This window comes from Taudactylus pleione, unplaced genomic scaffold, assembly GCF_031769625.1.
Source record: "Taudactylus pleione unplaced genomic scaffold, aTauple2 ptg000016l, whole genome shotgun sequence".
Lineage (NCBI taxonomy): Eukaryota > Metazoa > Chordata > Amphibia > Anura > Myobatrachidae > Taudactylus > Taudactylus pleione.
Window position 1 is genome coordinate 27,143,439 of NW_028284418.1, and position 26,057 is coordinate 27,169,495.

Sequence of the window (26,057 nt, forward strand, 5' to 3'; positions counted from 1 at the left end):
TTCTTGAATCACTGCGCCCTAGAGAATCAGCATTTTTTTACGGCATCTGTTTGCCAGACGTTTGTTATTCGGAAATTCAGCAAAAATTATTAAAGCAAAGTAAATTGTGCTTATATGCCTTCCTTAATTTCAGCTATGTGGTGGTGGACAGGGTTGTGCTTCTATTAGTCCACATATTTTATGATAGGCAAAGCCAGTTGTGGTGACTGCCAATCACATTGACCCTAAATAATTTATGTTGGTCCTGGATCACCAACCCGTGGAACTCAGTTTGGGAACCACAAGACTACGGGATTCCCAGTAAAGCATTTTTTACTGTAGACTGCAGCATTCCTACAAATACAGTAGCAAAACCTCTAGTTTTGCTGGCAATCGCTCATGTACAGGTGAAGCGTTCATTGTTTCCTCAATATATGCCTTCCATGTTTTTCATGTACATCTCCATTTCCTCAAATCTATCCTGATGAGCTCCCAGTAATGAGCCTTGGGGAGCAATAGCTGATAACATGACTCTCGTAAATGTTAGGCGAGCCATCCTGAATTAAGAAGCAAACAAGACTCTGACTCTATTGCAAAAATCTGGATACAAAACCTAGTTGACACATATATGGTACTCTCCGACACAGAGAGAGGTGGAGCGCCACCTGCAACAAGACCTCAAAGAAATCAGACTATTTTAATAATGCTTGTATTGTAGGTTTTTAGGGATAAAAGGGAAGGGAAGGTAATTCTGCTTGGCGGGACAGGGTTACGCTGTAAGGCATAATGCGGTCACCTTGCATTGTCAAAGCAATGGTAAACTAGGCACTAGGTAGCACTTTCATTTGCAAAATAATTTGCTTTGGTTACCCTTAAGCTGGGGACATACTCAGAGGTGCTGCCCCCCCTCCCTCTTACTTCACTGCAGACCACCACAAAGTGCTGCGTGCTGGGCTGCATTAACAGACTGCTCACATCAGTCTCCTATGCCTGTGGGGGAAAGCGATCACAGTGATTACACCCCCCCGGCTTTGAGCCGGGCTGAGGGGTTCACTGCGACCCCCTACCCATCGCGCGGTGCTGCAAAAATATGTTTTTGGGGTTTTTTAATCCTAAGGGGCCAAGGTCACACCGGCGCAATTAGACCACGCCCCCCCAGGAGCTGCTCTCTGCATACTATATGATAATTTGTCCAATCTGGTGATCCGCGATGGATCGCAAAGACCATTGTATAGTGTGAAGAAATGTGTGGTTGTATCTTCCCATCTGAAGTGCTGCACATCAGATGCGATGATGTGACCTACGATGCGGTTCACTAACATTATGTTATAATCAGCGGATTGAACAGTTTGTTCCCAGGCATGATCTATAGTTGCATCGTATCAGCCCATCACAAGGGGTCATTCAGGTGTGTACCCAGCTTCAGATACTATGTCAACATCTGATTGGATGGTTATACCATTTAAACTAGAGATGTGCACTGACCCTCGTGTTGTAGTTTTGGATCTGGATCTCACCTCGTTTTGGATCTGGATTGGTTTTGCCAAAACTTCACCTCTGTGTTTTGTTTTTCTGGTTTTGGATCTGGATTTTTTCTTAAAAAATCATAAAAACAGCTAAAGTCACATAAAATTGGCCTTTTTTTGTTCCTACAGTTTTATTAACCTCAATAACATTTATTTCCACTCGTTTCTAGTCAATTTTGACCACCCCACAGCTCACAATATCGATTTTTTTAATCTAGTTTAGGCCCAAACTTTGCACCTAGATAGCTGGCTGACTGCAGCAGTGGGCGGCACAAACACATGGCAGTTCAACTTCAAACATGGCACATCAGGAAACACTTTTAATATTCAAGAGAGGCCTAAGGGAGTTGGAGTATGTATGTAGTTGAAGGCAGGGCAGGGACAGAGAGGGTTGATTGGTAGTAAATATATATTATTTAGTTTTTTTATTCCGAAGAAAATTTATGAAGGAGAAGGGGAGGCGGCATTTACAAAAAAAATTTGATACATTCACATCAGTCCTTGCCACGGAAGAATCCTTGAGCATGGCTGCTGCTGGGAGTTGATTTTCTCATCCCAGAAGGGGACCAGGATGAGTGCTTTCCAAAAACAAATAAACAATTGACTTAAATAATCCTTTGCAAACCTTCTATAAAGGCATTTCCCAACCTGTACAGGGACATAAAAAAAAACAGTTAGTTAGTGGCCTCAAAGTGCCACTTAACCAGTACAGATATGTGGTCAAGCGTAAGATCTATGATTTAAGGCAGGGGTAGCCAACACTTGTCCGCGAGAGCTACCAACAGTGCATGTTTTCCAGGTCTCCTCACAGAATCACAACTATAATAATTAACTCCACCTGTGAATTTTTCTAAATGTTTTTGGAATACGTAAGCTCTCAAGGGCCGAGGTTGGTCACCCCTGATTTAAGGCCTTAAGTTGTGTCTTTCTGCGCTGGTTCTGCAGCTAGTAGTGGATTTTCATCCCAGAAGGGGACCATGTATAGAGTGCTTCCAAAAAACAATTGAGTTAAATAATCCTTTGCATACCTTCTGTAAAGGCATTTTCCAACCTGTACATGGACATTAAAAAAAACTGAGTTAGTTAGTGGCCTTCAAACTGCCGTTGTTCCCACTGTCCACTTAACCATGTCAGATATTTGAACAAGCGGAACAGAGCATTAAATGTAACATTTCAGATTTAAGTCTTACATTGTGTCTTTCTTGGGAATTCTCTTTTTAGCACCATACCTGGATTTTTTTCAACCCAGAAGGGGACCAGGAAGTGTGCTTTCCAAAAATAAATAAACAATTGCCTTAAATAATCCTTTGCAAACCTTCTGTTATGTAAAGGAATTTCCCAACCTGTACAGGGACATAAAAAATAAACAGTTAGTTAGTGCCCTTCAAATTGCTGTTGTTCCCACTGTCCATTTAACCATATTACTTAGATATGTGAACAAGCGGAACAGAGCATTAATGCAACATTTCAGTTTAAGTTTTACGTTGTGTCTGGAGATCATTTAGAAAGCAGAAAAAGATCTCCACCAAAGGCGGCAGATGACTAAACTCACACACAAAGGTTTAATAGAAATAGATACAACAACAGATCAGATGTTTACACTGGAGGATCTGTCTGATTCATCATGGTGCCCCCAAGACCAAGATTGGGCAAATTCTACCAAAAGAGAGACTGACACCACGGCTAAACATAAGAATCACCTTCTGGATGCGAATTGTCTCATTTGCATGGGGAAAACCCAACCCTCGGATGAGATGGATCTCAGCCAGTGGACAACAATGAAATCAACATTAAAAAGTCACAATGGAAGACTACGGTGTGGAGAAGCTTTCTTCAGTCAGGAGAGGCCTCAGAGAACATGAAAAAAGATGCTCTAGGACTAGGTGCTGAACTTCAAGGGATTTCTCCATCATGTTCTGTAGTGTGGAAAGGTTTCATTCACATGTTCCTCAGGAAGTGTCTATGCCTGAGCTGATAGGTAGTCTGTGTCTGTTGGTAAACACGCTTCAGGAGATGACAACCCAGAATAACAACTATAATAATGTGTCAACTGATAACCAGTCTGATCCCTTAATAGTAACATACCCCATATGGCCAACTCATAACATGACACCCAGTTTGCAGCCTCCTCTTCCTTATGACACTAATCCAGTCGCCATGGTTGATCAATCAGCCATGTGTGGTCCACCCAATTTTTGGCCTTCTACATTCTAACATCATAATAACACACTATAACACACTACACTTATAATCTTTGCTTTTGACTAGAACAGTTTTAGAATTTAGGATGTACACTCTACATAGGTTTATAAATATAGGCTTTAGTTTTTTAGAGCATATAACTTTCTAAGCTGTTGGGATAACATTTCTGCTATGTTTAAGATTAAAAAAAAAACTTTTTGGAAACCAATAACTTATAAAAAAGGTTTTCATTGCAATATTTATTTTAAAAAGAGATTTTTTTTTATTACTGGTTTTGTTTACAAAATGCAATAAAAATATTTATCAAAATTAAAAAAATAAAATATATATTTTTTTTTAACTGATGGTGTGGCTAATATGCACAGATAAAAATGTATTGATTTTTCACAATGGGGGTGAACCCCTGAAATAGGCAGCAGCCCCTTGACAGACAGCAGCACAGCACCCCTGCGCACCTACGTCGATGACAGGTGTGGCTAACATGCACACACAAAAAAATATTCCTTGGAGCTTTTCCTCAGGATCTTCTTCAGAGGATATACAAAACTTGGGTAAATTTGAATTAGAAGTGTTTGTGTCTCTAAAGTGGTCTTCAGTTTAGAATAACCCGTCAATAAAAGATAACACTCATTATAGCAAATTTTCCATAACTCTGGGCATTAAAGCAAAACCCAGTTTAATCGGGGCCGAAGCTAGACTTCTCTGCTCCCAACAACGTCCTGTGGTGCACTGTTGTGTCTCTTCCCTTCCCCTGAGTGTATACCAATAACGCCAGGGAGTGGGTGGAGGGTGGAATTTTTGGAGCCGGACGATGGTGAGTGCCTCTGTTCAGGCAGGGCTGTGCCCTTCAGGCTATGGCGCTCTGGGCGACAGCCCTGCTAGCCCATGCCTTCAGCCGCCACTGATGAAAATGCATGAAGAAATTGTAGACTAGTTGCTATTTGTAAAGAAAAAGTTAATATGGGCCCCATGTTATCATAGTAGTGAACATAATGTATTATAAAATTCAAGAACGTTTAGTTGCACTCTATATATATATACTTGTTGCAATTAGTATTTATAGTGTTTTCCTATCTGGCAGGACAGGTGTGTATCAGATGCTATCAGGATCATCTGATAAATAAAGTCGTAATTCCAATCTGACAGTTAATGGGGGTCTATTTACTAAGCAGTGATAGGAAAAGTGAAAAGGTGCCAGCCAATCACCTCCTAGCTGCTATCTCAAACTGTGTTTGAAAAATGACAGTTGGGTGTTGATTGGATGGCACATTATCACTTACATATCACTTTTCACTCTGTCTCTTATCACTGCTTAATAAATAGACCCCAAATTTGTAGATGTAAGAAGCCTAGAAGTGGTATCAGCGCACGTTATGTGCGCTGATACTGCTTCTCCCCGATATATGATCGGGGGTCTGGGCGGTAAATGACAGGGGCGCTTTGTAGATAGCAGCGCCAAGGCCATGTACGAACGGTCATACCGTTCGTCCGGCTGTAGCTGTCATTATCGCCAGCCTATCCCCGCAGCAGGGACAGCGCTGTCCCTGCTGCCGGCTCCACGCTGGGATCTCGCGATACTTGCAAGATCCCGCGCATGCTCAGTGGAACCGGCCGGGACAGAGACACAGCGCATCAGCACTAGGCTGATGCACTGCTGTCTCTAGCGGGTAGCACTGGAGGGGGGAGATAACGCTCCCCCACTCTGGCCTATGAGATGCTCTTACATCTCATCGTTAGTGCTTCCTGCTTCGCCTCAGTAAACAGGCGAAGCAGGAAGCAGTATAACGTACCGCTATCATACATCTACCCCAATGTCCCTTAACATGCCATACACTCCATTTAGCTTTTATAAATCCCAGTCCAATTTTAGGCGGGCTGGTGACTTGGCATGTCTCCCAGATTAGGCAGGGCTCCATACGCCTTAGAAATCCTGTTTTGTGTTACTTACATAATTATATGACGATTACTGTCCAGTATATTAATACAGTTGTTGTTATGCTTTGGTTTTTTTAAATGTTTCTTCTGATATGGATAGCGGACGGCAGCCGGTCTGGCGAATCATTGTATTATTATTATTATACAGCTCAGCAGCTGCTACTACAGCATGTGAGGAGCAGAGATCATAATTCATGTGCACTGCACACACTTACACCCGCCACATATAATTTTGGCGGCAGCAGTAGTCACAGTCACACAAGAACCAGGATGTCTGTTACTCCCACGCAATGACCGAACCGAAGCTGTTTTAGCCTAGTCTTGTTCCTGGTTGGCTGGGTGGGAGTCTGTGCCGTACACTGATTGGTTGGAGTTTGTGCCTGAACGCGGGACTGTTTGAATCGTTTTATACTGTATAGATTGAATAACGTTGAATCTCCGCATTTATTTCCCGCCGCCGCCTCTGCTAACATGAGCTGCCTGGATGTAGCTGACATTCTGCCCGCCTCCCCCAGGAAGGTTCGCGGACAGATTCAGGTGAGGTCTCACTCCCAGCGGAGAGCAGAGTAACATAATATATTAGCGCTAAGGATAAGTTAATGAGGACAGCACAGCGGCTAGGTCACCGTTTCCCTCAAGAGTCAGCAACACCGAGTCCCTGTACATATGATTGCAGCGGTGAGGAAGTCTACACTGCACTGGCAGAAAATAGGGACTTCTCGCACGGTGGGACCCATACAGGCAGAAATAGGTTCTGCTTGTACAAATACGTAATTACAAACAGAAATAGGGACTACAGAGTGAGACCCTTCCAGGCAGACAGAAATAGGGACTGCTAGAACCTGTACAGTCAGGAATGGGGACTGCTGGCACAATGGGATCCGTACAGACAGGAATGGGGACTGCTGGCACAATGGGATCCGTACAGACGGAAATAGGGACTGCTGGCACAATGGGATCCGTACAGACGGAAATAGGGACTGCTGGCACAATGGGATCCGTACAGACGGAAATGGGGACTGCTGGCACAATGGGACCAGTACAGACGGAACTAGTGACTAATGGGACTTTTATAGCCAGAAATAGGGACTGCTAGGACCTGTACAGATGGAAATTAGACCTGGAACCATCCCTCAATCACCAGTGTTTCTAGTTTGAAATAACAGAATTCCTAGTGCTGCCTGTTTTTTTTCCTGGTCAAAATTAAAGGGAGGGCTTGGACTGCACATGCTGATTTCAAACACTGGGGTAGATGTATTATAGCGGCACTTAACGTGCCGCTATAACGCTTCCCGCTTCGCCTCTTTACCAAGGCGAAGCAGGAAGCACTACCGATGAGATGTATAAATATCTCATCTCTCATCGGCCGGACAGGGGGAGCATTAACTCCCCCCTCCGGCGCTACCTGCTAGAGACAGCAGCGCATCAGCCTAGTGCTGATGCGCTGTGTCTCTCGGCCGGCTCCACTGAGCATGCGCGGGATCTCGCAAGTATCGCAAGATCCCCGCGTGGAGCCCTGGAGCCGGCAGCAGGGACAGCGCTGTCCCTGCTGTGGGGATAGGCTGACGCCAGGCTGTAGCTGACGATAACGACAGCTACAGCCGGCCGAACGGTCATGCGTTATGACCGTTCGTAAATGACCCTGCCGTCGGCGCTGCTACCTTATAGATAGCAGCGCTGATAATGACAGGGGCGCCCCTGTCATTTACCGCCCGGACCCCCGATCATACATCGGGGAGAAGCGGTTTCAGCGCACATAACGTGCGCTGATACCGTTTCTGGGCTTCGTACATCTCCCCCATTGTGTGATACGCACCTTGAGATGCGACGGACGACATTGGGTGTTCCCCCCACCCGCATAGCACTGCATGGGAACGTACATCACATCCCCAGATTAAGTGAACATGCAGTAAGATCTGGAGGTGCGATGTACAACCCCACGGGACCGCGCACTGGCCGATATCATGTCCACACACTGTATGATATAGCAGCGCTATCGTACCAATCCGTCGGATCGGCTGCTATATCGCACCGTGCATGGGGGCCATTAGTGTCATGCCGAGAATAAGGAAATGCAGGTGCACTTTCTAAGCTCTAAGAATACTAAGGGGTCAATCCAATTAGGTGCGAATTGCAAGTAGCGAGTTTGTGTCTTTAAACTTGCACACATCGCCGCGAAGCGCGCGCCTGAGAATTCTCCAATCCAACTAAAAATGCCTATTCGCAGTACTTGCAGCGGAGGGAGAATGAGATTTGCGAGAAATGCATGAAAATGTTGGAAGACCATCCTGGAAACCCCAAAATGTATAATTTAGTTAGCAGGACTGTATAGACGGCTGTTTGTGGCCATTAGGAAGTTACTGTAGGTTTTGAAATGGTGTCAAATGGCTGATTTGTGTGTTTGTTTTTGTTTGTTTTTTTAAATGCAAGAAAATGATAAACAAACTTTTCGTTTAATCTCAAACGAATAAAACGAAAAATACAAAAAAAAGGAAAAGGTGATTTTGGGGTACTTTGAGGGCACCTTGAAAAATGGATAAAAAAAATTATAAAAACAATTATTTTTCAACTAAAATTATTGCAATTACATTTGGGTGCCTAAACTAACAAAAAAGTTGATTTTGGGGTAATTTGAGGCCACTTTTCTTTTTTTTTTTTTTTTTTTGTCCCCCCAAAATGACATGTAATTATTTGACTAAATAAGCTAATTAGAAACTTACTATTTGGCCATTAGGGGGGGTGACCAAGGGGTTCAGCGCAGTGTCCCCACATTTTAACCTTAAAATAAAGATTTTCCTTTCCATCTCTCATACTCAGGGAGGTGCGAGTGGAAAGTTACGAATTCAGTCTGACTGATCAGTGCGAGTTGCTAATTGGATTGCAAAATGAATTCGCTATGCGAATTCGAAGTGAAAATCGCAATTCACACCTATATGATTGACCCCTAATAGTCAAAACAATTATGAGAAACTGTACACTTACCACAGAGTATAAATGAGGTTCTTAGTACATGTGGCCAAAAATGTATGCCTAACCACCACATCAAGGTGAACCCCATCAGATGGGTCCATAACATCACTAATACTTTAGATCAATTTATCCAGGACTTGCCATAAGTGCCCATTCTAATATGAATATGGCAATGCACGAACCTGCCCTTATGTGATTTTAATCAAGCACAGGTTACTCCAGCTTCTCCCTCATGTGCTCCTATGCCCCCCAACTTTTCTTCACGTGCCCCATGTTGCTTGCTTTCACCTGCCATGCCCACCCACCACCATCCTGTCACTTGCATAGCCCTTTGCCCACTTGCTGTACCTGAAATGCCATCCCCTGTCCACCAGTGTGCCACACAATGCCCATTAAACAACCTGATTTTCCACCTTAGCTGCTCAAAAACAGACCGACCTGCATATTCTCTCACTGCAGCCTTCCATGATGGTGATTCTGACACCACAGTGTGAAAGGCCACTCCTGCTCTTCCATCCTCTCTAGCTGTCGGGCAATGGACCTCAATAATGGACTCTTAAGGCAGGGAAGCAATCGGGAAGCCGACTGCCTATACAAACACTGTCCCTCTCCTGTGCCCTCTGGAATGCCAGATCAGTATGTAACAAACTCGTACCCACCCATGACCTTTTCATCTCTAAAAACTTGCATCTCCTAGCCATTACTGAAACCTGGATTTCACCCTCTGACACCACTTCCCCTGCTGCTCCTCTGGGGGTCTCATCTTCTCTCATACCCCTCGGCCTGGGGGTCGCCATGGTGGTGGGGTAGGGGTCCTTCTATCCCCCGGTTACTCCTACCAACTCCTACCCTCTGAACCATCTCTTACTTTCTCTACATTTGAGGTTCATGCTATACGCCTCTTCCAAACAGTTCACCTTAGAGTTGCTGTTATTTACCGTCCCCCTGGCCCTCCTTCCAAATTCATTGACAAATTCGCTTCCTGGCCTCCTCACTTTCTCTCCTCTGACCTTCCCTCTATTATCCTAGGTGACTTCAATATTCCTATTGATATCCCCACAGAAGCTTCTGCCTCCAAACTCCTCACCCTCATGTCTTCATTTGGTCTCTCTCAATGGACCTCCTCACCCTCCCATGTGAGTGGGCATTCGCTTGACCTGGTCTTTACACACCGTTGTGATATTTCTGATTACTCCAATTCTCCATTCCCCCTCTCAGACCATCACCTTCTCTCTTTTAACCTATCCCTCTCTCCTTCCCTTCCTCTACCTCCTTTGGCCACTATCACTAAACGTAACATTGATGCTATTGACCGTTTCTTTTTCTTCCCAGCTTGACTCACTTCTCTCCCCTATCCTCTCTCTCTCTTGCCCTGAACAAGCCATTTCTCTATACAATACCTCCCTTACTTCTGCTCTGGACTCTGTTGCTCCGGCGATCACTATTCACCCCCGCAGATTTACACCTCAACCCTGGCATTCCAAATGCACCATATACCTGCAAAAGTGTTCGCGAACTGCCGAGCGACAGTGGAGAAGATCACGCTCTAAGGCTGATTTTCTCCATTTCAAATTTATGCTCTCATCATACAGTGCTGCCCTTTCCCTTTCTAAACAGTCATACTTCAAGAACCTCATCTCCTCTCAGTCCTCAAATCCCCAACGTCTCTTCACCACCTTCAACTCCCTCCTCCGCCCACCCCCTCCTCGTCTCCCCTCCTTGCTCTCTGCCCTTGATTTTGCTACCTACTTTACATCTAAAATTGACTCCATACATCAGGACATCATATCGCACCAGTCCCCCTGCCATCCACCTCCTCTCTTCCCAGATCACCCCTCTCCTTCAATTTTACCGACTATAACTTTCTTCTCCCCTGTATCTGGAGAGGAAGTCATGTCCCTCATCCAGTCCTTACCCCCCTTTCACCTCCCCCCTTGACCCTATCCCTTCACGTCTCCTCCGCTACCTCTCTCCTTCTGCCTGCTCCCATCTTGCCCACCTCCTTAATCTCTCCCTATCATCAGGCACTGTCCCGTCTGCATTTAAACATGCCCTTGTCTCCCCCATACTAAAAAAAACAACCCTTGATTCCAACACTCTCCAACTACCGTCCCATCTCTCTCCTCCCTTTTGCTTCCAATCTCCTTGAGCGTGCTGTTTTCATGCGCCTTACCACCTTTCTTTCCTCTCATTCCCTCCTTGACCTTTTTCAGTCTGGTTTCCGTTCTCTCCACTCCACTGAAACTGCCCTCACTAAAGTCAGCAATGACCTCCTTGCTGCTAAATCCAAGGGCCACTACTCTCTGCTCGTTCTCCTTGACCTTTCTGCTGCTTTTGACACTGTGGACCACCCTCTCCTTCTGCAAATCCTTCACTCCCTTGGTCTGCGTGACACTGCCCTCTCCTGGCTATCCTCCTACCTCTCTGACCGATCCTTCTCTGTCTCCTCTCATGACTCCTCTTCTCCCCCACAGCCTCTTACAGTGGGTGTTCCCCAAGGTTCTGTTCTTGGACCTCTCCTTTTCTCACTCTATACATCCTCACTAAGTGAACTCATCAGCTCTTTTGACCTCCAATATCATCTCTATGCTGATGATACTCTGATCTACCTTTCCTCCCCTGACCTCTCTCCTCACTCCTGTCTCCAACTGTCTCTCTGCCATTTCTTCCTGGATGTCCCAGCGATTTCTTAAACTTAATATGTCTAAGACTGAGCTAATCATCTTCCCTCCCCCCTACATAACCACACTTCCCACCATTTCTTTATCAATTGATGGCACAACTATCTCCTCTTGCCCCAAAGTGCGCTGTCTTGGAGTTATCCTGGACTCCACCCTCTCCTTCAAACCACATATCCAGAATCTCTCACAGTCCTGTCGCTTTCATCTTAAAAATATTTCCAAGATTAGACCCTTTCTCACCCAGGATGCCACTAAAACCCTCATACACTCATTGGTCATCTCCAGATTGGACTACTGTAACCTTCTCCTATCTGGCCTCCCCAAATCCCATCTCTCTCCTCTCCAGTCTATCCTTAATGCTGCTGCTCGGCTCATCTTCCTCTCAAAACGCTCTGCATCTGCCTCCCCTCTCCTACAAGCCCTCCACTGGCTCCCCTTCCCCTTTAGAACCCAATTTAAGGTTCTCACGCTCACTTACAAAGCCCTCAGCCATTCTTCTCCCATTTACATCTCTGATCTCATCTCCCTTCACTCTCCTGTCCGCCCTCTTCGTTCAGCAAATGTACGCCGCCTTTCATGCCAGCTGATTACTTCCTCCCACTCCCGCCTCCAAGATTTTGCCCGTGCTGCTCCCCACCTTTGGAACTCTCTATCGCTTCCCATCAGACTCTCCACCTCTCTACAATCCTTCAAACGGGCTCTCAAGACCCACTATTTCATCAAAGCCTTACAGCTCTCATCTTAACTTGCTGCTACATACTCCTTCCTCCCTGCCTACCCCATCTGTGTCATCCCTGTTTGTCTGTCCCTCCCCCTTAGAATGTAAGCTCCTATGAGCAGGGCCCTCTACCCTCTTGTGCATCTCCTTACTATACCTTCATCTACTTCTTACTCTCTACCAGGGCACCGAACACTTGATTGCTTTGCATTGTTGCTTATCTGGGTGTTATGGTCGTGAATGTAGCAATGTACATTATCCATGTCCTGTAATGCATTGTATTTACTGTACTGTAAGTCACTGTATATCAATCTATTTGTTTATGTACTTTGTAAGGCGCTGCGGAAAACTTGTGGCGCCATATAAATAAATGATGATAATAATAAAATATACCGGCAGCCGGCTTCCCGACTGTCTTATCCCGGCAAGGGTGAAATGCCGGGCGTCTAGATGTAGACGCCCGCATTTCCCTGACGCCGGGACACCGGCCCCCGGCATCACGATCGTAGTGATGCCGGGCGCCGCGAGCGGACAGCCGCAAGGGGGGAGGGATAGGTTTAGGGCTCCCGGAGGGGACAGGGTTAGGCACCCCCCCCCCCCGGGAGGGTTAGGCTAGGGGGAGGGTTAGGCACCCCCGGGGGGACTTGGGGTTAGGCACCGCCCGGGGGACTTAGGTTTAGGTAGCGGGGAAGGGGGTGGTTAGGGTTAGGCACTTGGGGGGGGAAGTTAGGGTTAGGCACCTCTAAGGAGGGTTAGGGTGTTTAGGTTAGTGGATACTTACCTATCCAAGATCGGGATTTCCAGCGCTGTTGGGCTTCCGCTGCGTGGTAAATTTCCTGGGGATCAGTCCCTGGAAAGTCGTAACTGTTAGCTGTGCATCTCACAGAAATTGCTAACATTCCTATGTTTGTTTCAGGTGATATTTGGACCCATGTTTTCAGGAAAAAGGTGAGCCTGATTTCTTTCTAATTATGATTGTGGGGGAGGGATGTTTTGACTTACATTTTAAGACTGCATTTTCGTAATGATTTATTGTATTTTTGTGTTAAACTTGCAGTACAGAATTGATGCGTAGAGTACGTCGCTTTCAAATAGCACAGTACAAGTGTATGGTTATAAAGTATGCTAAAGACACTCGTTACAACAAGGAGCAATTGGCTACTCATGACCGGTAAGGAATGCATTCCTTTTCAGCTTCTCCATCTTGCTGCTTAAATACCAGGGTGTTGTTGGGAATAATGTCACTGGCAGCACCGTGCAACGGATTGCAAGAATAATAGAGGGTGACCTGCATCTTCCTATAATTGGTGAACTAGCTCCACGCTGATAGGTGTTTTGCAGGAGAATGACAGGAATACTTCCTCTTGCTGATGCTCTATTAACACTGCATGGCAATTACCTTCTGCAAGCAGTTCTGTTATTGTTTGGTGAAAGTTTGTTCGGAAAAAGGTTTAGGGGCCATGCAGTGAGTTGAAAACCTTGTCTGTGTCACCCCTACGATGGAAACTTGCCTTTATGGAAGCAATGACCCTCGGTGGTGGTCTTATTTGTTAAACTGCCATTTCCTAGTTCCATGCAACAAACCGGATATGTTCTATATAAAATATGTATATGTGTGTGTGTATAGGCTTGCCATACCATCCGTTTAATTTGGAAAATATAGGAGTTACACAGATTCTGTGGATGGCTGACTTCTTCAAGTTTACATTTCACCTGTTTTTAGTCCACCACAGAACCTGTGTAACTCACATGTGTCCTCAATTAAGGGAATGATGTGGCAAGCCTATATATGTAGATATGTTAATGAAATCAATTTATTATCGTTTATTTATATGGCGCCACAAGTGTTCTGTAGTGGCTTACAAAGTACATAACCAAAAAGTGACTTGCAGGACAAGGGTATGGATAATATACATTGGTGGCCATAACACCCAAACAAGCAACCAAGTGTTAGATCAATAAAACTATATTTACATACAGTAGAGACTAATTATGCAGGAAAGCATGGGCCACCAGAAAACACTTGATCCTTGTGCAGCAGGGCGTGTTGTGGTTTCCATATACTTTGTTTAAAATCATAGAGTGGCTGTAAGATGGTCCTCCTGCTTGTATTACATGGTTCATGGTTCACGTCTCATTTCTAAATGCAGCTGGACAGCGTTTAACTATTTTGTGTGTGGGTTGTTTTTTTTTTTTTTGTAACTTCTGAACCGAAGACTGTAAAAATAGTAACACAGTCAAATGTGATTAGTGTTTCCTTTAACAAGTCTTTCTTCTTCAGGGTCCATAGGCTCCACAGGGAGACCTTGGGGTGTAGGTGGTGGATCTGGAATATGGGCGCCACGCAGTTATAGGGTTTTAGTTCCCAGGATGCACTAGTCCACTCAACCTCTACCCCGCCCCCGAGCCGCCTCCGTTTTGTTGGTGCCCGGCCGGAGTCTGTCACCATTACGGAGGGGGCTGCTTAGGTGACCCTAAAGCTTTTTATTTTATTCTTTATTTTATCTTTTACTACTTACAGTGCGCAGCAGCAGACTGTCCTTAGGACTTCTGCGCTGCCGCTCCGTCACCCCTCCGATGCCGCAACGCCAGTTCAGGCTGGGGATCTCGGCAGTCATCCCGAGGTCAGTGCTTGCCATGCCCCGTGGGAGGACCCAGACTGCAGCCGGACGTTAAGAGGACAGGTATGGAGGTGACCCGCGTGATAGCAGTCAGACCGGAGGTGCTGAGTGTGGACACAGGCTCTAGCCACCACGCTCCACTAGACCAAGGAAAAGTGGTGTGGGAACCACCGTCTTGGGTGTTAAACAATCAGCAAGGAGAGACAGCTTCCCCATTAAAGCTGCTCCTCAGCTCAGGGTGCCTTTCCTTTGAGGTCTGGCTTCTCTGAGCTGTCCTCCGACCACGTCCCCTCTGAGGTCTCCGGCGGCCATTTTCTTTCCGTGGCACAGTAGCAGCGCTCTCAGGATAACGTGGGTCCGGTCCCCCTACATACCTCTCCCTGGAGTGAGCGTATGTAGTGCTATAGCCTACCAGTCACTGAGTCTGTGTGGTTGATTGTAGTGTTATTTCTGCATTGTATGTGACTTGTGCTAGTGCTGCCTATCTGTGACTTTTTTTCCTAACTGTCAGCATATATCTATACCTCTTCTCTAATACAGGTGTAGTTAGGGTGGTTCCTATACCTCACATCTATAGAAATATTTGTGAGGTTTGTCACATACGGTTGTGTGCTGCACTGAGCCATATTAGGCAGTGGGCTCCTGCATCTTACCCAAGCATCAGACAGGACCAGTGCATTGCTCTTCTACTAGTATATACTTGTGGTTGCATTATACCCAGTGCCATATTGTGTGTTACTCTGCAGATATGTCTGACTTGGGTAACATGCACTCTTCTGCACCTATTCTTGCCGATTATGTGCTGCAGGTTTAAGTGAGGAGGATTTGGTTCGGGATTGGTTGTGTGAGGTGTTCTAATCCCCCATGCATCTCAAACACTCCTCCCCCAGCAACTGGTACAATAGGCCCCTTGGGCTGTCTTATCTCAGTTTCTGGCCTCTAATGCGGGCCGTTTAGCGTTCCACACTGTTTTTTTCCCCCTATGGGGTTACCACAGCAGACCGTTATTCCCTCACAGGGATTACCACAAATTATTTAGAGCCTGGTGGCTTCCTCTACTGCCCTCCAGACTATGTTGCAGGGTAAGAAACCCCTAAACCCGGCTAAGCGTACTATGTTGTCATCACAGTCCACACAGCTCTTAGAGTCTGAGATGTCATCTGAAGACGGAGAGGTAGCTGATGCCTCTAACCCCAACTCCACTCTGCAGGAGGTGGAGATTAGGTCAAAAATTTATATTCCTGCCTTGGTGAGAGCTGTCAGATTCGTATTGGTAATAGAGGATGACGAGCCAACCCCTCAATCCAAACACCCTCTGTTTACACGGGTTAAGATGACTTCCGCAGAATTCCCTGTCAGATCAGCTAGTAGAACACCTGGCTACTGCCTGGCAGTTGCCAGGTAAGAGGTCTCAACCTCAAAGGCGTTTGGCCTCATGTTACCCATTTCCTGAGGCTCATTGTAAAACAAAAAATGGGAATCTCCCCCTGCGGTGGATTCCCACGTTACACGTTTAATTAAAAGTGCTACATTACCTATGCCTTTCGTTCTTCCTTAAAAGATCCTAGATAGGAAAGTGGAAACTTTCCTGAAATCTATTTACTCTCTTTCAGGGGCCCGCCCATCCATGGCTGTTTCATGGGTAGCTATAGAGAGCTGGGCCGATGCACTTGAGGACTCCTTCTCCTCAGAAGCTCCTGGGGATCCGGTGTCATTGTTTAGTCACATTCGGGATGCGGCTGCATATATTGGAGAGGCTGCTCTGGATGCCAGTCTACTGACCTCCAGAGTCTTGGCTGCGGCTGTCTGCCGTTCCCTGTGGCTCCGCTCTTGGAAGATGGATGCTGATTCTAAGAAAGGCCTGGAAGCCTTACCCTACAATGGGGAGATCTTGTTTGGGCAAGACCTGGACAAGGTTGTTGACACATTGGCAGCATCTAAATGTGAGTTTCTGCCTTCAGCATCAAGCTTCTTCCTGTAGGTCCTTTTGCCCCCAAGGAAAGCCCAAAGGACAGTCCTTTCCTAGACAGTCAGCTTCCAAGAAGGCTTCCAAGCCTAAGAAACAGGCCTGGAGCACAAGACGCCCTGCTTCCAAACCAGAGGATAAACCCTCAGCCTGAAGGAGCAGGCCTACCTCTGGGGGTCCCAGAGTGGGAGGCAGACTTCAGTTTGCCCAGTGCTGGTGTCAAAACACCAAGGATGCTTGGGTAAGAGAAGTGGTCTCTCGCGGGTACGCCCTCTCATTCCTTCGAAGACCTCCCCACCAGTTTTTCTGCACAGGCCCTCCTTCAGACACGAACAAGACCCTACATATCCAGAAAGCCATACAGTCCTTGCTGCAAGGGTAATTGTGCCAGTCCCGCTATCTCAGCGAGGGACTGGTTGTTGTTCTACCCTTTCTGGTTCTGAAGCCGAATGGCTCTCATAGGCCTATACTCAACCTCAAATCCCTGAAAAAATTCTTCAGGGTGTCCAGGTTCAGGATGGCAACCCTACGCTCCATCATACTGGTTATGGAACCTGGGGATTTTATGGTATCGCTGGATATTCAGGACGCATACCTACATGTTCCTATAATGCCTTCTCACCAGCGTCATCTCCGGTTTGTTATACTACAGCAACACTTCCAGTTTCGGGCTCTACCCATTGCTCTGTCCACAGCTCCAAGGGTGTTTACCAAAATTATGGCTATCATGGCGGCCCATCTGCGGGATCAGTGTATCCGGCTGCTACCATACCTGGATGACCTCCTCGGTCCTAAGGTCCAAAGGATTCTCTAGCTTCAGTGAGGCCAGGCAGAGCAGAAGCTGGCTTAGAGCGCGTAAGCCAGCTTCTCTGCCTGGCCTCACTGAAAGTGCATAAGTGCCTCCTTCGGGCCCTCCAGGGTCCTCCATTTGAACCCCTAGATTCAGTGGAACTGAAGTGGTTAACGGCAAAGACTCTTTCTTTCGGCTATTGCCTCCGCTAGGAGGGTGTCGGAGATAGAGGAGCTCTCCTGTCGCTCCCCTTTTCTGATATTTCACCAGGACAGGGTTTTGCTTCAGATTCACCCTGGGTTCCTTCCTAAAGTTGTTTCTAGTTTCCACATTAATGAGGAAATTATAGTCTCGCCTTTCAATCACCAGACCTCTCGGTAGATGAGGCCTCTTTGGATGTGGTCTGCACTCTCAGGATTTATGTGGTCAGTACCAGTTCCGTTCGGAAATCAGACTCCTTATTTGTGCTCTTTTGGATTTCGCGAGAAGGGTTGGCCAGCAAATAAACAAACATTGGCTAGATGGCTTCGTATGACTATCTCACAGGCTTACTCGCAGACGGGCCTTTCTTTTCTGGCTTCTGTTACTGCTCATTCTATTCTGTCTGTGAGCAGCTTACCGTGGCGTCTCGGCTGTTCAGCTTTGTAAGGCAGCCACGTGGATTTCTGTTCAGACCTTTCTGAGGTTCTATGCTTTTGATACCTTCACCTCTCAGGATGCTTCCTTTTGGGCTCTGGATTCTCCTCTCAGGGCTGGAGCGTCCCCACCCTTTAAAAGGACTGCTTTGGGACATCCCCCCAAGGTCTCCTTGTGAAGCCTATGGACCATGAAGAAGAAAATGAGTTATGGAAAGAACTTGCCTTTGTTAACTTTCTTCAAAATCCATAGGGTCCACAGGGCACCCACCCTAACGCACCTGGCTTCTTATGGGCTATGTTTCTGGTCACCGGTTTCCGGTCTCCTTTTCTAAGCGTGTGATTTTTGTGTGTACCAGTCTTCCTTCTCTCATCCTCCTCTGACTTTTGGCTTAGTATTAACTGAGGTGCCTCTGGCTTGGGGGCGGGGTATAGGGAAAGTGGACAAGTGCATCCTGGGAGCTAAAAGCTTTTTTACTGCGTGGTGCCCGGATTCCAGATCCACCACCTACACCCAAAGGTCTTCCTGTGGACCCTATGGACTTTGAAGAAAGTGAGTTAACAAAGGTAAGTTCTTACCATAACTCTCATTTTATGCATTTTATGACTTCCAATATTAATCCTTCATTCCTAATACTATACATGTTTGTCCCCATAGCCACACAATGTCTGCAGTTTCTGCCTGCAATCTGGCAGATGTGTTCACAGAGGCTCTGACCCACTGTGTGATCGGAATTGATGAGGGGCAATTTGTAAGTATCTAAATGCTTTATGGGAAGATTACTATTCTGTTCTATCTTCACAATGACTTGGTGGAATTTTCTCCTCGTAGTTCCCAGATGTGGTTGAGTTCTGTGAAGACCTGGCTAACAGAGGCAAGACTATAATTGTGGCTGCACTGGATGGCACATTCCAGAGGAAGGTGGGTAGGATTGGAAATAAGCAGCTATGTGCAGTGGAGATGACCATTGTATGGGCTAAAGCAATATTCAGAAGTATACAGCCTATTGAAGCATTAGCACCCATATACATCACTGAGGCACTTCATGGTCAATATTTAGGGGCGCTGATAAATTGCTACACTGTATTCTTATTACTTATGGATATTTATCTATAAGAATGCAGAATATTCGAATATTGGCAAAGGAGAGAAGGGGCATTCAGTGGTGTGCAGTCGTGTAGAACAGGACACTGGTGCATATATGCTTGATTTGTCACCCCCTCCCTCCCTCTCACTCTTCTGGGTGGTCAGGGACCGGTGCAAATGCACTGATGAGGTTGTCAGCTCTAGTCAACCTTTTGTGGTTGGCTGATTATGAATGCAACACTTATAGGCGTTCGCTATTATGCCTTAACATATGCCTGAGCAATAAATAAAGAACCTATTTTGCTAGCAAAACTGTTAAATATTGTGGTTGTAAGTGTATGTAATGTATGCCTTGTGTGACCTCGGAGCATATTTTCCAATAGTGTCAACTTTTTTTTTTTTTTTTTGCTGATGCCATATGCACAAACTGGCTGACACTACTTTGTTAGATGTGGGCATATATAAATGATACGATTTAATTGGTGAAACTGTGATGCCTATTATCTGTGTTGGGTCAGCTGGAGGTGAAGTGCAGCAGTGATTTGGTACTTCAGCTAAGTAGTTGATCCTTAAGATTAGTGCATTCACGCTATAGGCTCATACAATGTGTACATAGTGCTGGGTTGTCTTGTAGCTCCCTAACGTGTGTTAATTTTCTATTTCTGGCAGTGTTGACACTGTCAAATGTATTGGAACTGAGGTGTCTCTTTCCTATCTCTATTATAAGGCTTTCGGTGACATCCTCAATTTGGTGCCATTGGCAGAGAGTGTTGTAAAGCTGAACGCTGTTTGCATGGAATGCTATCGTGAGGCCTCTTACACAAAGCGATTAGGGGCAGAAAAAGAGGTAAGTTGACCATTGAGAGATAACAATTTGCATCCGTACTTAGTGTTCACTCTAGGTCCGGCAGCAGGCAGGGCGCCAGACCTAGAGCTTAGGGCACTTCTGCATAGCCAAAGAAAAGGGGGCGTGTCTTATGACACTTCCACCTTTTCGTCACTCCTGGGGCCGTGCCCGGCACTTACGGACATGCCGGGTAGCCCCCAAGTGCTGCGGTCACAGTGAATGGATGCCGGGCACATGCGCCCGGCATCCATTCACCGGCGGTGACCGCTGTGCCGCCGTTTTGACCACCTACAGTGGTATAAAAATATTTTCTATACCATACAAATAGCCCGGCACTCTGCAGCACAACAGGGGTCTGTAACTTGCTCCAGGTGCCCTCAAAAGGTGGAGATCACTCCCCTTAATATAAGCAGCACTCTGGAGACTTTAGCAAAGGTGAAATAAACAGGTGTCTTTATTCGACATTTCGGGGTACGTGACCCCTTCCTCAGGAACACACAAATTTGTGTGTTCCCGAGGAAGGGGTCACGTACCCCGAAATGTCGAATAAAGACACTTGTTTATTTCAACTTTGCTGAAGTCTCCAGAGTGCTGCTTATGTGTGTGTGTGTCTATATATATATATATATATATATATATATATATATATATATATATATATATATATATATATATATATATATATATATAATATTTTCATTTATCTCTCGCTCTCTCCCCCTCCCCCCAAAAATTAGTTTGTATATCTTGATATCCTTCTGAATAGTTATTTCCAATTACACCTCACGTAATCTAGGTGGCAGCTATGTTCTCCTAGTGGACCGTTGTATGGTCACAATCAGGTTATGTAATGCAAAAGGTGAGAAACTATTACACTAGAAGGTGCTGATCTAGGGAACTGGCAATTTTAAATGGTAATTGTGCATACCGACTATATTTAATAGGCAGGCATGTTTCTTTCAAGGATCCTCACGCAAGGCACCTTCTAATTATAAGGATGTTTAGGATTAGCCGTCTTATATGTAATACATTTTAAAGAGCTACTACACCATGAGAATGAATATTCTCTTCATATATGGAAACTCAACATTAATGGGTGAATTAACATCCTGATGGTTGTCAAATAAGACTGTGCTTGTTTCTCACCTTTTCACTGACATGCATTATTAAGTAAGGGGGAAGGGGCAGCGCTGACCGGGATGACTGAACCCGATCACAGGCGGCAAGCAGCAAACCATTGTGCACCCTCCCAACAGGCATCTCACTTGGTTTGGTGGGCTCCAGGTAGCATAAGTGGAGGCTGCAATGTTTGCCTCCAGTGCAGGGTGGGTCCAGGAAGAGGAGGCGGCAGAGATTATTTTTCCGTTGGGGCGGCTCTAAGCAATGACCTGCACTTTGTATAACGCGGTTAAAGCCTCTGTTTAGTGGTGTAATATAATCTGGCCTGTAAATGTATGTGGATCATACCATGGAACAGTTGGGCAATATCTCTCTAGTAGTATGCTGTTTGTCATACCCCCTTTTACACCGACCTAAAAATCTCCGGGTTGATGTGCATAAACCCAGGGTTTCTGTCTGTGTAAATGGATCCACCGCGGTCCGGCGATACAACTCAGGCACTTTGCAGGGTTGGCCATGGGTCGTTCCCGTGGCACCCTGCAGTGTAAACTGCGCGATCCGGGTCACAATGACCTGAATCGTGCCCAAGCGTCCACTGCAATGACGGAAGAGCCGGGTCACTGCAGACCCGGCTCCGGTATGAAAGGGGCAAGTTCTGGGTCTGATCCGGATTGGAACACTGTTCCAACCCCCAGGTCAGACCCTGAACTTTGGAGTACACTTATACCTCTTTTATACCAGACTTAAACAACAATTAGCTCTACAGTGCTCCTGGATCTCAAAATCACAGGATGTAATCCCTCTGGTAATAGATATTGGGGTAGTTGGGTGGATAAGGTTATGATGTATGATTGCTGTAGAGTGCAGACTGGGTTATGAGCCAGGGTTATACCAGAATTATATTTTATACTAGCAGCTAAGTCCTTTCACTTCATACAACGATTTCTTTTCTGCAGGTGGAAGTGATCGGAGGAGCTGACAAGTATAACTCTGTCTGCAGACCATGCTACTTTAGGACACAGCTGCCGGAGGAGGGGAAAGAGAACCTTGGTCACAGACTTAAAGACAAAGCATCTCTCTCAGTTGGCACTAAACACCTACCAGCCAAGTCGCCACGTAAACCACTATCACAGCTGCAATGCTCTTAATTCCATGTTACCCAACCTTGTGCTTCAAGTGAAACGGACAGTGCAGGGCTGATATTCTGGGCAGTATGTGGTGAAGAAACTTGGCTTGATTACATTATTACTGACTTTCAATGGGCAGTCAACAGCGAGGGTGCATGTGTGTGTGTGTGTGTGTGTGTATAAATGTGCATTTTACATTGTGTGATGTTTGATGGTAGTCCATTAATCAATTTGGTTTGTTTATTTGTTTTTTGCTGCCAAAGGTCTGCTGCTTTTACAGGGAAATTACTGTATTATGATGTTCTGTGGAGCAATAACAATCCTTTGTTAGTAATCATGGCTGCTTTAGCATGATCCAAGTCGTTTGTAGGTTGAGGTTGTCTACCCTTGCTTGCAAGACACCACTTGAAAGTGGAAGCAAAGCTTGCTGATAATTCATGTTAAAATGGTTATTGGTGTTGTAAATGTAATTAGCAGTAGTCTGTTACTACTATGCCTATAAAAACAAATGATTCACAAGACCACTAAATAAGGAAGTACAGGTAGAGTGTGATGGTGAACAGCGGCAATCATCCACAGCAGGAAATTGCAGCTTTTAATTTCCAAACCTCTTCCTGGTGACCTAAAGATTTATAGAAAAAAGTAGCTGCCAAACAGCAGTGAATACAGTTGGTGTAAGTATCAGATAAAATGTATTTTAAAAGAACACCATTTCCTGGTAACTTTACCTGCCAGTGGATGGTAATGTCATACCCCTTTCAGACAGAAGAGCAAATTACTGGGTCAAACATTTCTACCCGGTAAATTGCTGATCAACACTGGTCCTTTTTCTGTCTGAAAGGGTCAACCCAGGTCAAAATTCCCGAGACCTCGACCCAGGAATTTCGACCCGGGTTGACCTATGCAGACATAAGAAATACCCGTATTAATCAGCAAATACTGGGTCAAATGTTTCAACCCAGGAAATTTGCTCCTCTATCTGAACGGGTCAGGCTGGGACCGGCAAAATAACCCGGTACGTAAAAGCGACCTTTTGGGGAAATTCTGTCTGAAAGTGGTATCACCAACTCCAATAGTATTTAATGAATTCTTTTTTTTTTAATTGCCGTGATTTTTCAGTCAGCTCTTTGCGGTGCAAAAATTGGCTGTACATAGCATGTTTGTTTGAGAACCATAAAAGGTTATTGGTTTATTTATTTGCATTTATATATGCATACAAGTGTCAGATTGCCTTCTATGTTCTGCAGATAGAAAGTGCAATCGGTGCTCAATCAGATGATCTGGCTAGATGGTCTGCTGGGGTACCATACATTGCACCACAGTTGGTTAAAAAAAAATCTCTCCCAAACTTGCTGTGATGGATTGAGATGGGTGATTCACTGGTGCAAAGGAACAGAAAGGAGAAAATTAAAGCGTAGTTTGCACTGGCACAAGCTGAAATATTAGTGTAATGTTACTCATGCCAGAAGTAAAAGATTTGCTCTGGATTGGTTCACTCGTGCATCATTTATTTGCTTTCTGAACAGTGATTGTACTGACAAACTGAAATAAGTTTATTATACAATCTACATACATTTTATCCTTTTGGTTCCTTTGTGCTGGACAATCTCTTTTCTATCTGTGAGTAGCTGTGGCTTGAAAGCCAGGCTGAAATGGCAAAACTACAACTGCTGGTTAGGAAAATTAGCACATGGCCATTAACTTTATATACAGTATGTAAAGAAAATGCTATTTTAATAATAGCTGCACTTATTAGTTTATGTACTGCATCTTTAATGAAGTCACTGGAAAAACAATTTGCAAAACCTTGAGTGGTGCATGTACAGCCATGTCCAAAAGTTGTGAGAATGACAAGTATTGGTTTTCACAAAGTTGACCTTTTTGTCAAATGGTACTATGGTATACTGAAGTAAAATTACAAGCATTTCATAAGTGTCAAAGGATTGACTGATGGCTTTCCATCCTCGCCTAATCAATGCTTGGAGTTTGTCAGAATCTGTGGGTTTATTGATTGTCCACCCGCCTCTTGAGAATTGACCACAATTTCTCAATGGAATTAAGGTCTGGGGCGTTTCCTGCCCATGGACCCAAAATTTCGATTTTTTTTTTTTTTTTTTTTTTTTTGTGTGTGTGCTCCCCAAGTCACTTAAATATCACTTTTTCCTTATGGCACGGTGCTCCATCATGCTGGAAAAGGCATTGTTCGTTACCAAACTGTTTTTGAATGGTTGGAAGAAATTGCTCTTGGTACCATTCTTTATTCATGGCTGTGTTCTTAGGCAAAATTGTGAGTGATCCCACTCCCTTGGCTGAGAAGCTACCCCACACATGAATGGTCTCAGGATGCTTTACTGTTGGCATAACACAGGACGAAGACTTTTGGAGGATGGCCTAGTGTCAAGAAGGGCAGCAAAGAAGCCACTTCTCTCCAGGAAAAACATCAGGGACAGACTGATATTCTGCAAAAGGTACAGGGATTGGACTGCTGAGGATTGGGGTAAAGTTATTTTCTCTGATGAATCCCCTTTCAGATTGTTTGGGGCATCTGGAAAAATACTTGTCTGTTGAAGGAAAGGTGATGGCATGACACAGGACTGATGGTAGCAAACAGTAAAGCACTCTAAATTTTGCCTAAGAACACAGCCATGAATAAAGAATGGTACCAAAACATCCTCTAAGAGCAACTTCTCCCAACCATCCAAGAACAGTTTGGTGACTAACAATGCCTTTTCCAGCATGATAGATATCACTTTCGCCTAATGGCAAGGTGCTCCAAGTGGCTCGGGGAACAAAACATCGAAATTTTGGGCCCATGGCCAGGAAACACCCCAGACCTTTATTCCATTGAGAACTTGTGGTCAATCCTCAAGAGGCGGGTGGACAGACAAAAACCGAAACAAACTCCAGGCATTGATTAGGCAAGAATGGGCGGCCATCAGTCAGTATGTGGCCCAGAATTTGACAGTATGCCAGGGATAATTGCAGAGGTCTTGAAAAAGAAGGGTGAACGCTGCAAATATTGACTTTGCATAAACTTAATGTAATTGTCAAAAGCCTTTGACACTTATGAAATACCTGTAATTTTACTTCAGTACAGTATACCATAGTAACATCTGACAAAAAAATCTAAAAACACTGAAGCCGCAAACTTTGTGAAAACCAATACTTGTCATTCTCAAAACTTTTGGCCATGGCTGTACTAGCAATGCTGCTTCCCTTTTCTAATTAACGACTAGCCACACAATATATCTATATTGTATAGAGTCCTATTTTTACAGTTAACATACAGGCTTGCCTGCTTTTTTTTTTTTTTTAAATATATATAGATGCAGCCAACTTTTATTAACTTGCATTTGGCTTTTTCTTTGACCTGTATTTATTTTTTTTTTAGCTTGTTAATAAAATATGTATATAAACCCATAATGACCCTTTTTCAGTGTACATAATGCAAGTGTGTTTATTTCAACCTACAATGTATTGGGCAGATGTAGTGTGTGTGTGTGTGGAAAAATATAATTTTGGAGAGCTCTATTAGTGGGGGAGGGATTAACTTGAGAAAGTAAGTTGCCAGGGGGTCCATCTTATTTTAATAAGGAATATAAAACCTTTCAAGGCACCCAACAGTTAATGTTTTAGCGATATCCAGGGTTGAGCACAGTCGGTTAAATCAAATTGACTGAGGAACTAATTGATCCACCTGTGGTCAAGCATGGATATCCTTAAAGCCTGGACTGTTATGGTGCCTTGACCGAATTTGGGAACCTCTGCATTATCCGGTCCTAGACCTGATTTATAATTTCTTATTGCCACAAATGGACAAATTAAGAAATTATAGGATTGCCCAGATGTATTAA

General features: G+C 44.9%; 1 protein-coding gene across 1 annotated transcript; it reads left to right on the top strand.

The window, feature by feature from the left end:
* The first annotated feature begins 5,950 nt into the window (after positions 1-5,950).
* TK1 (thymidine kinase 1) lies at positions 5,951-24,043 on the top strand. The gene is made up of 7 exons (XM_088473349.1): positions 5,951-6,179; positions 12,928-12,959; positions 13,069-13,182; positions 18,682-18,775; positions 18,856-18,945; positions 19,838-19,957; positions 22,033-24,043. The coding sequence occupies exons 1-7, from the start codon at positions 6,114-6,116 to the stop codon at positions 22,222-22,224; spliced, it is 708 nt and encodes a 235-aa protein (XP_088329475.1). The 5' UTR covers positions 5,951-6,113; the 3' UTR covers positions 22,225-24,043.
* Positions 24,044-26,057: the final 2,014 nt, after the last annotated feature.

Coding starts and splice junctions, on each gene's coding strand:
- TK1 (XM_088473349.1), top strand. CDS start 6,114: ATGAGCTGCCTGGATGTAGCTGACATTCTGCCCGCCTCCCCCAGGAAG. Junction 12,960..13,068: donor CCCATGTTTTCAGGAAAAAG/GTGAGCCTGATT, acceptor TTAAACTTGCAG/TACAGAATTGATGCGTAGAG. Junction 18,776..18,855: donor GAATTGATGAGGGGCAATTT/GTAAGTATCTAA, acceptor TTCTCCTCGTAG/TTCCCAGATGTGGTTGAGTT.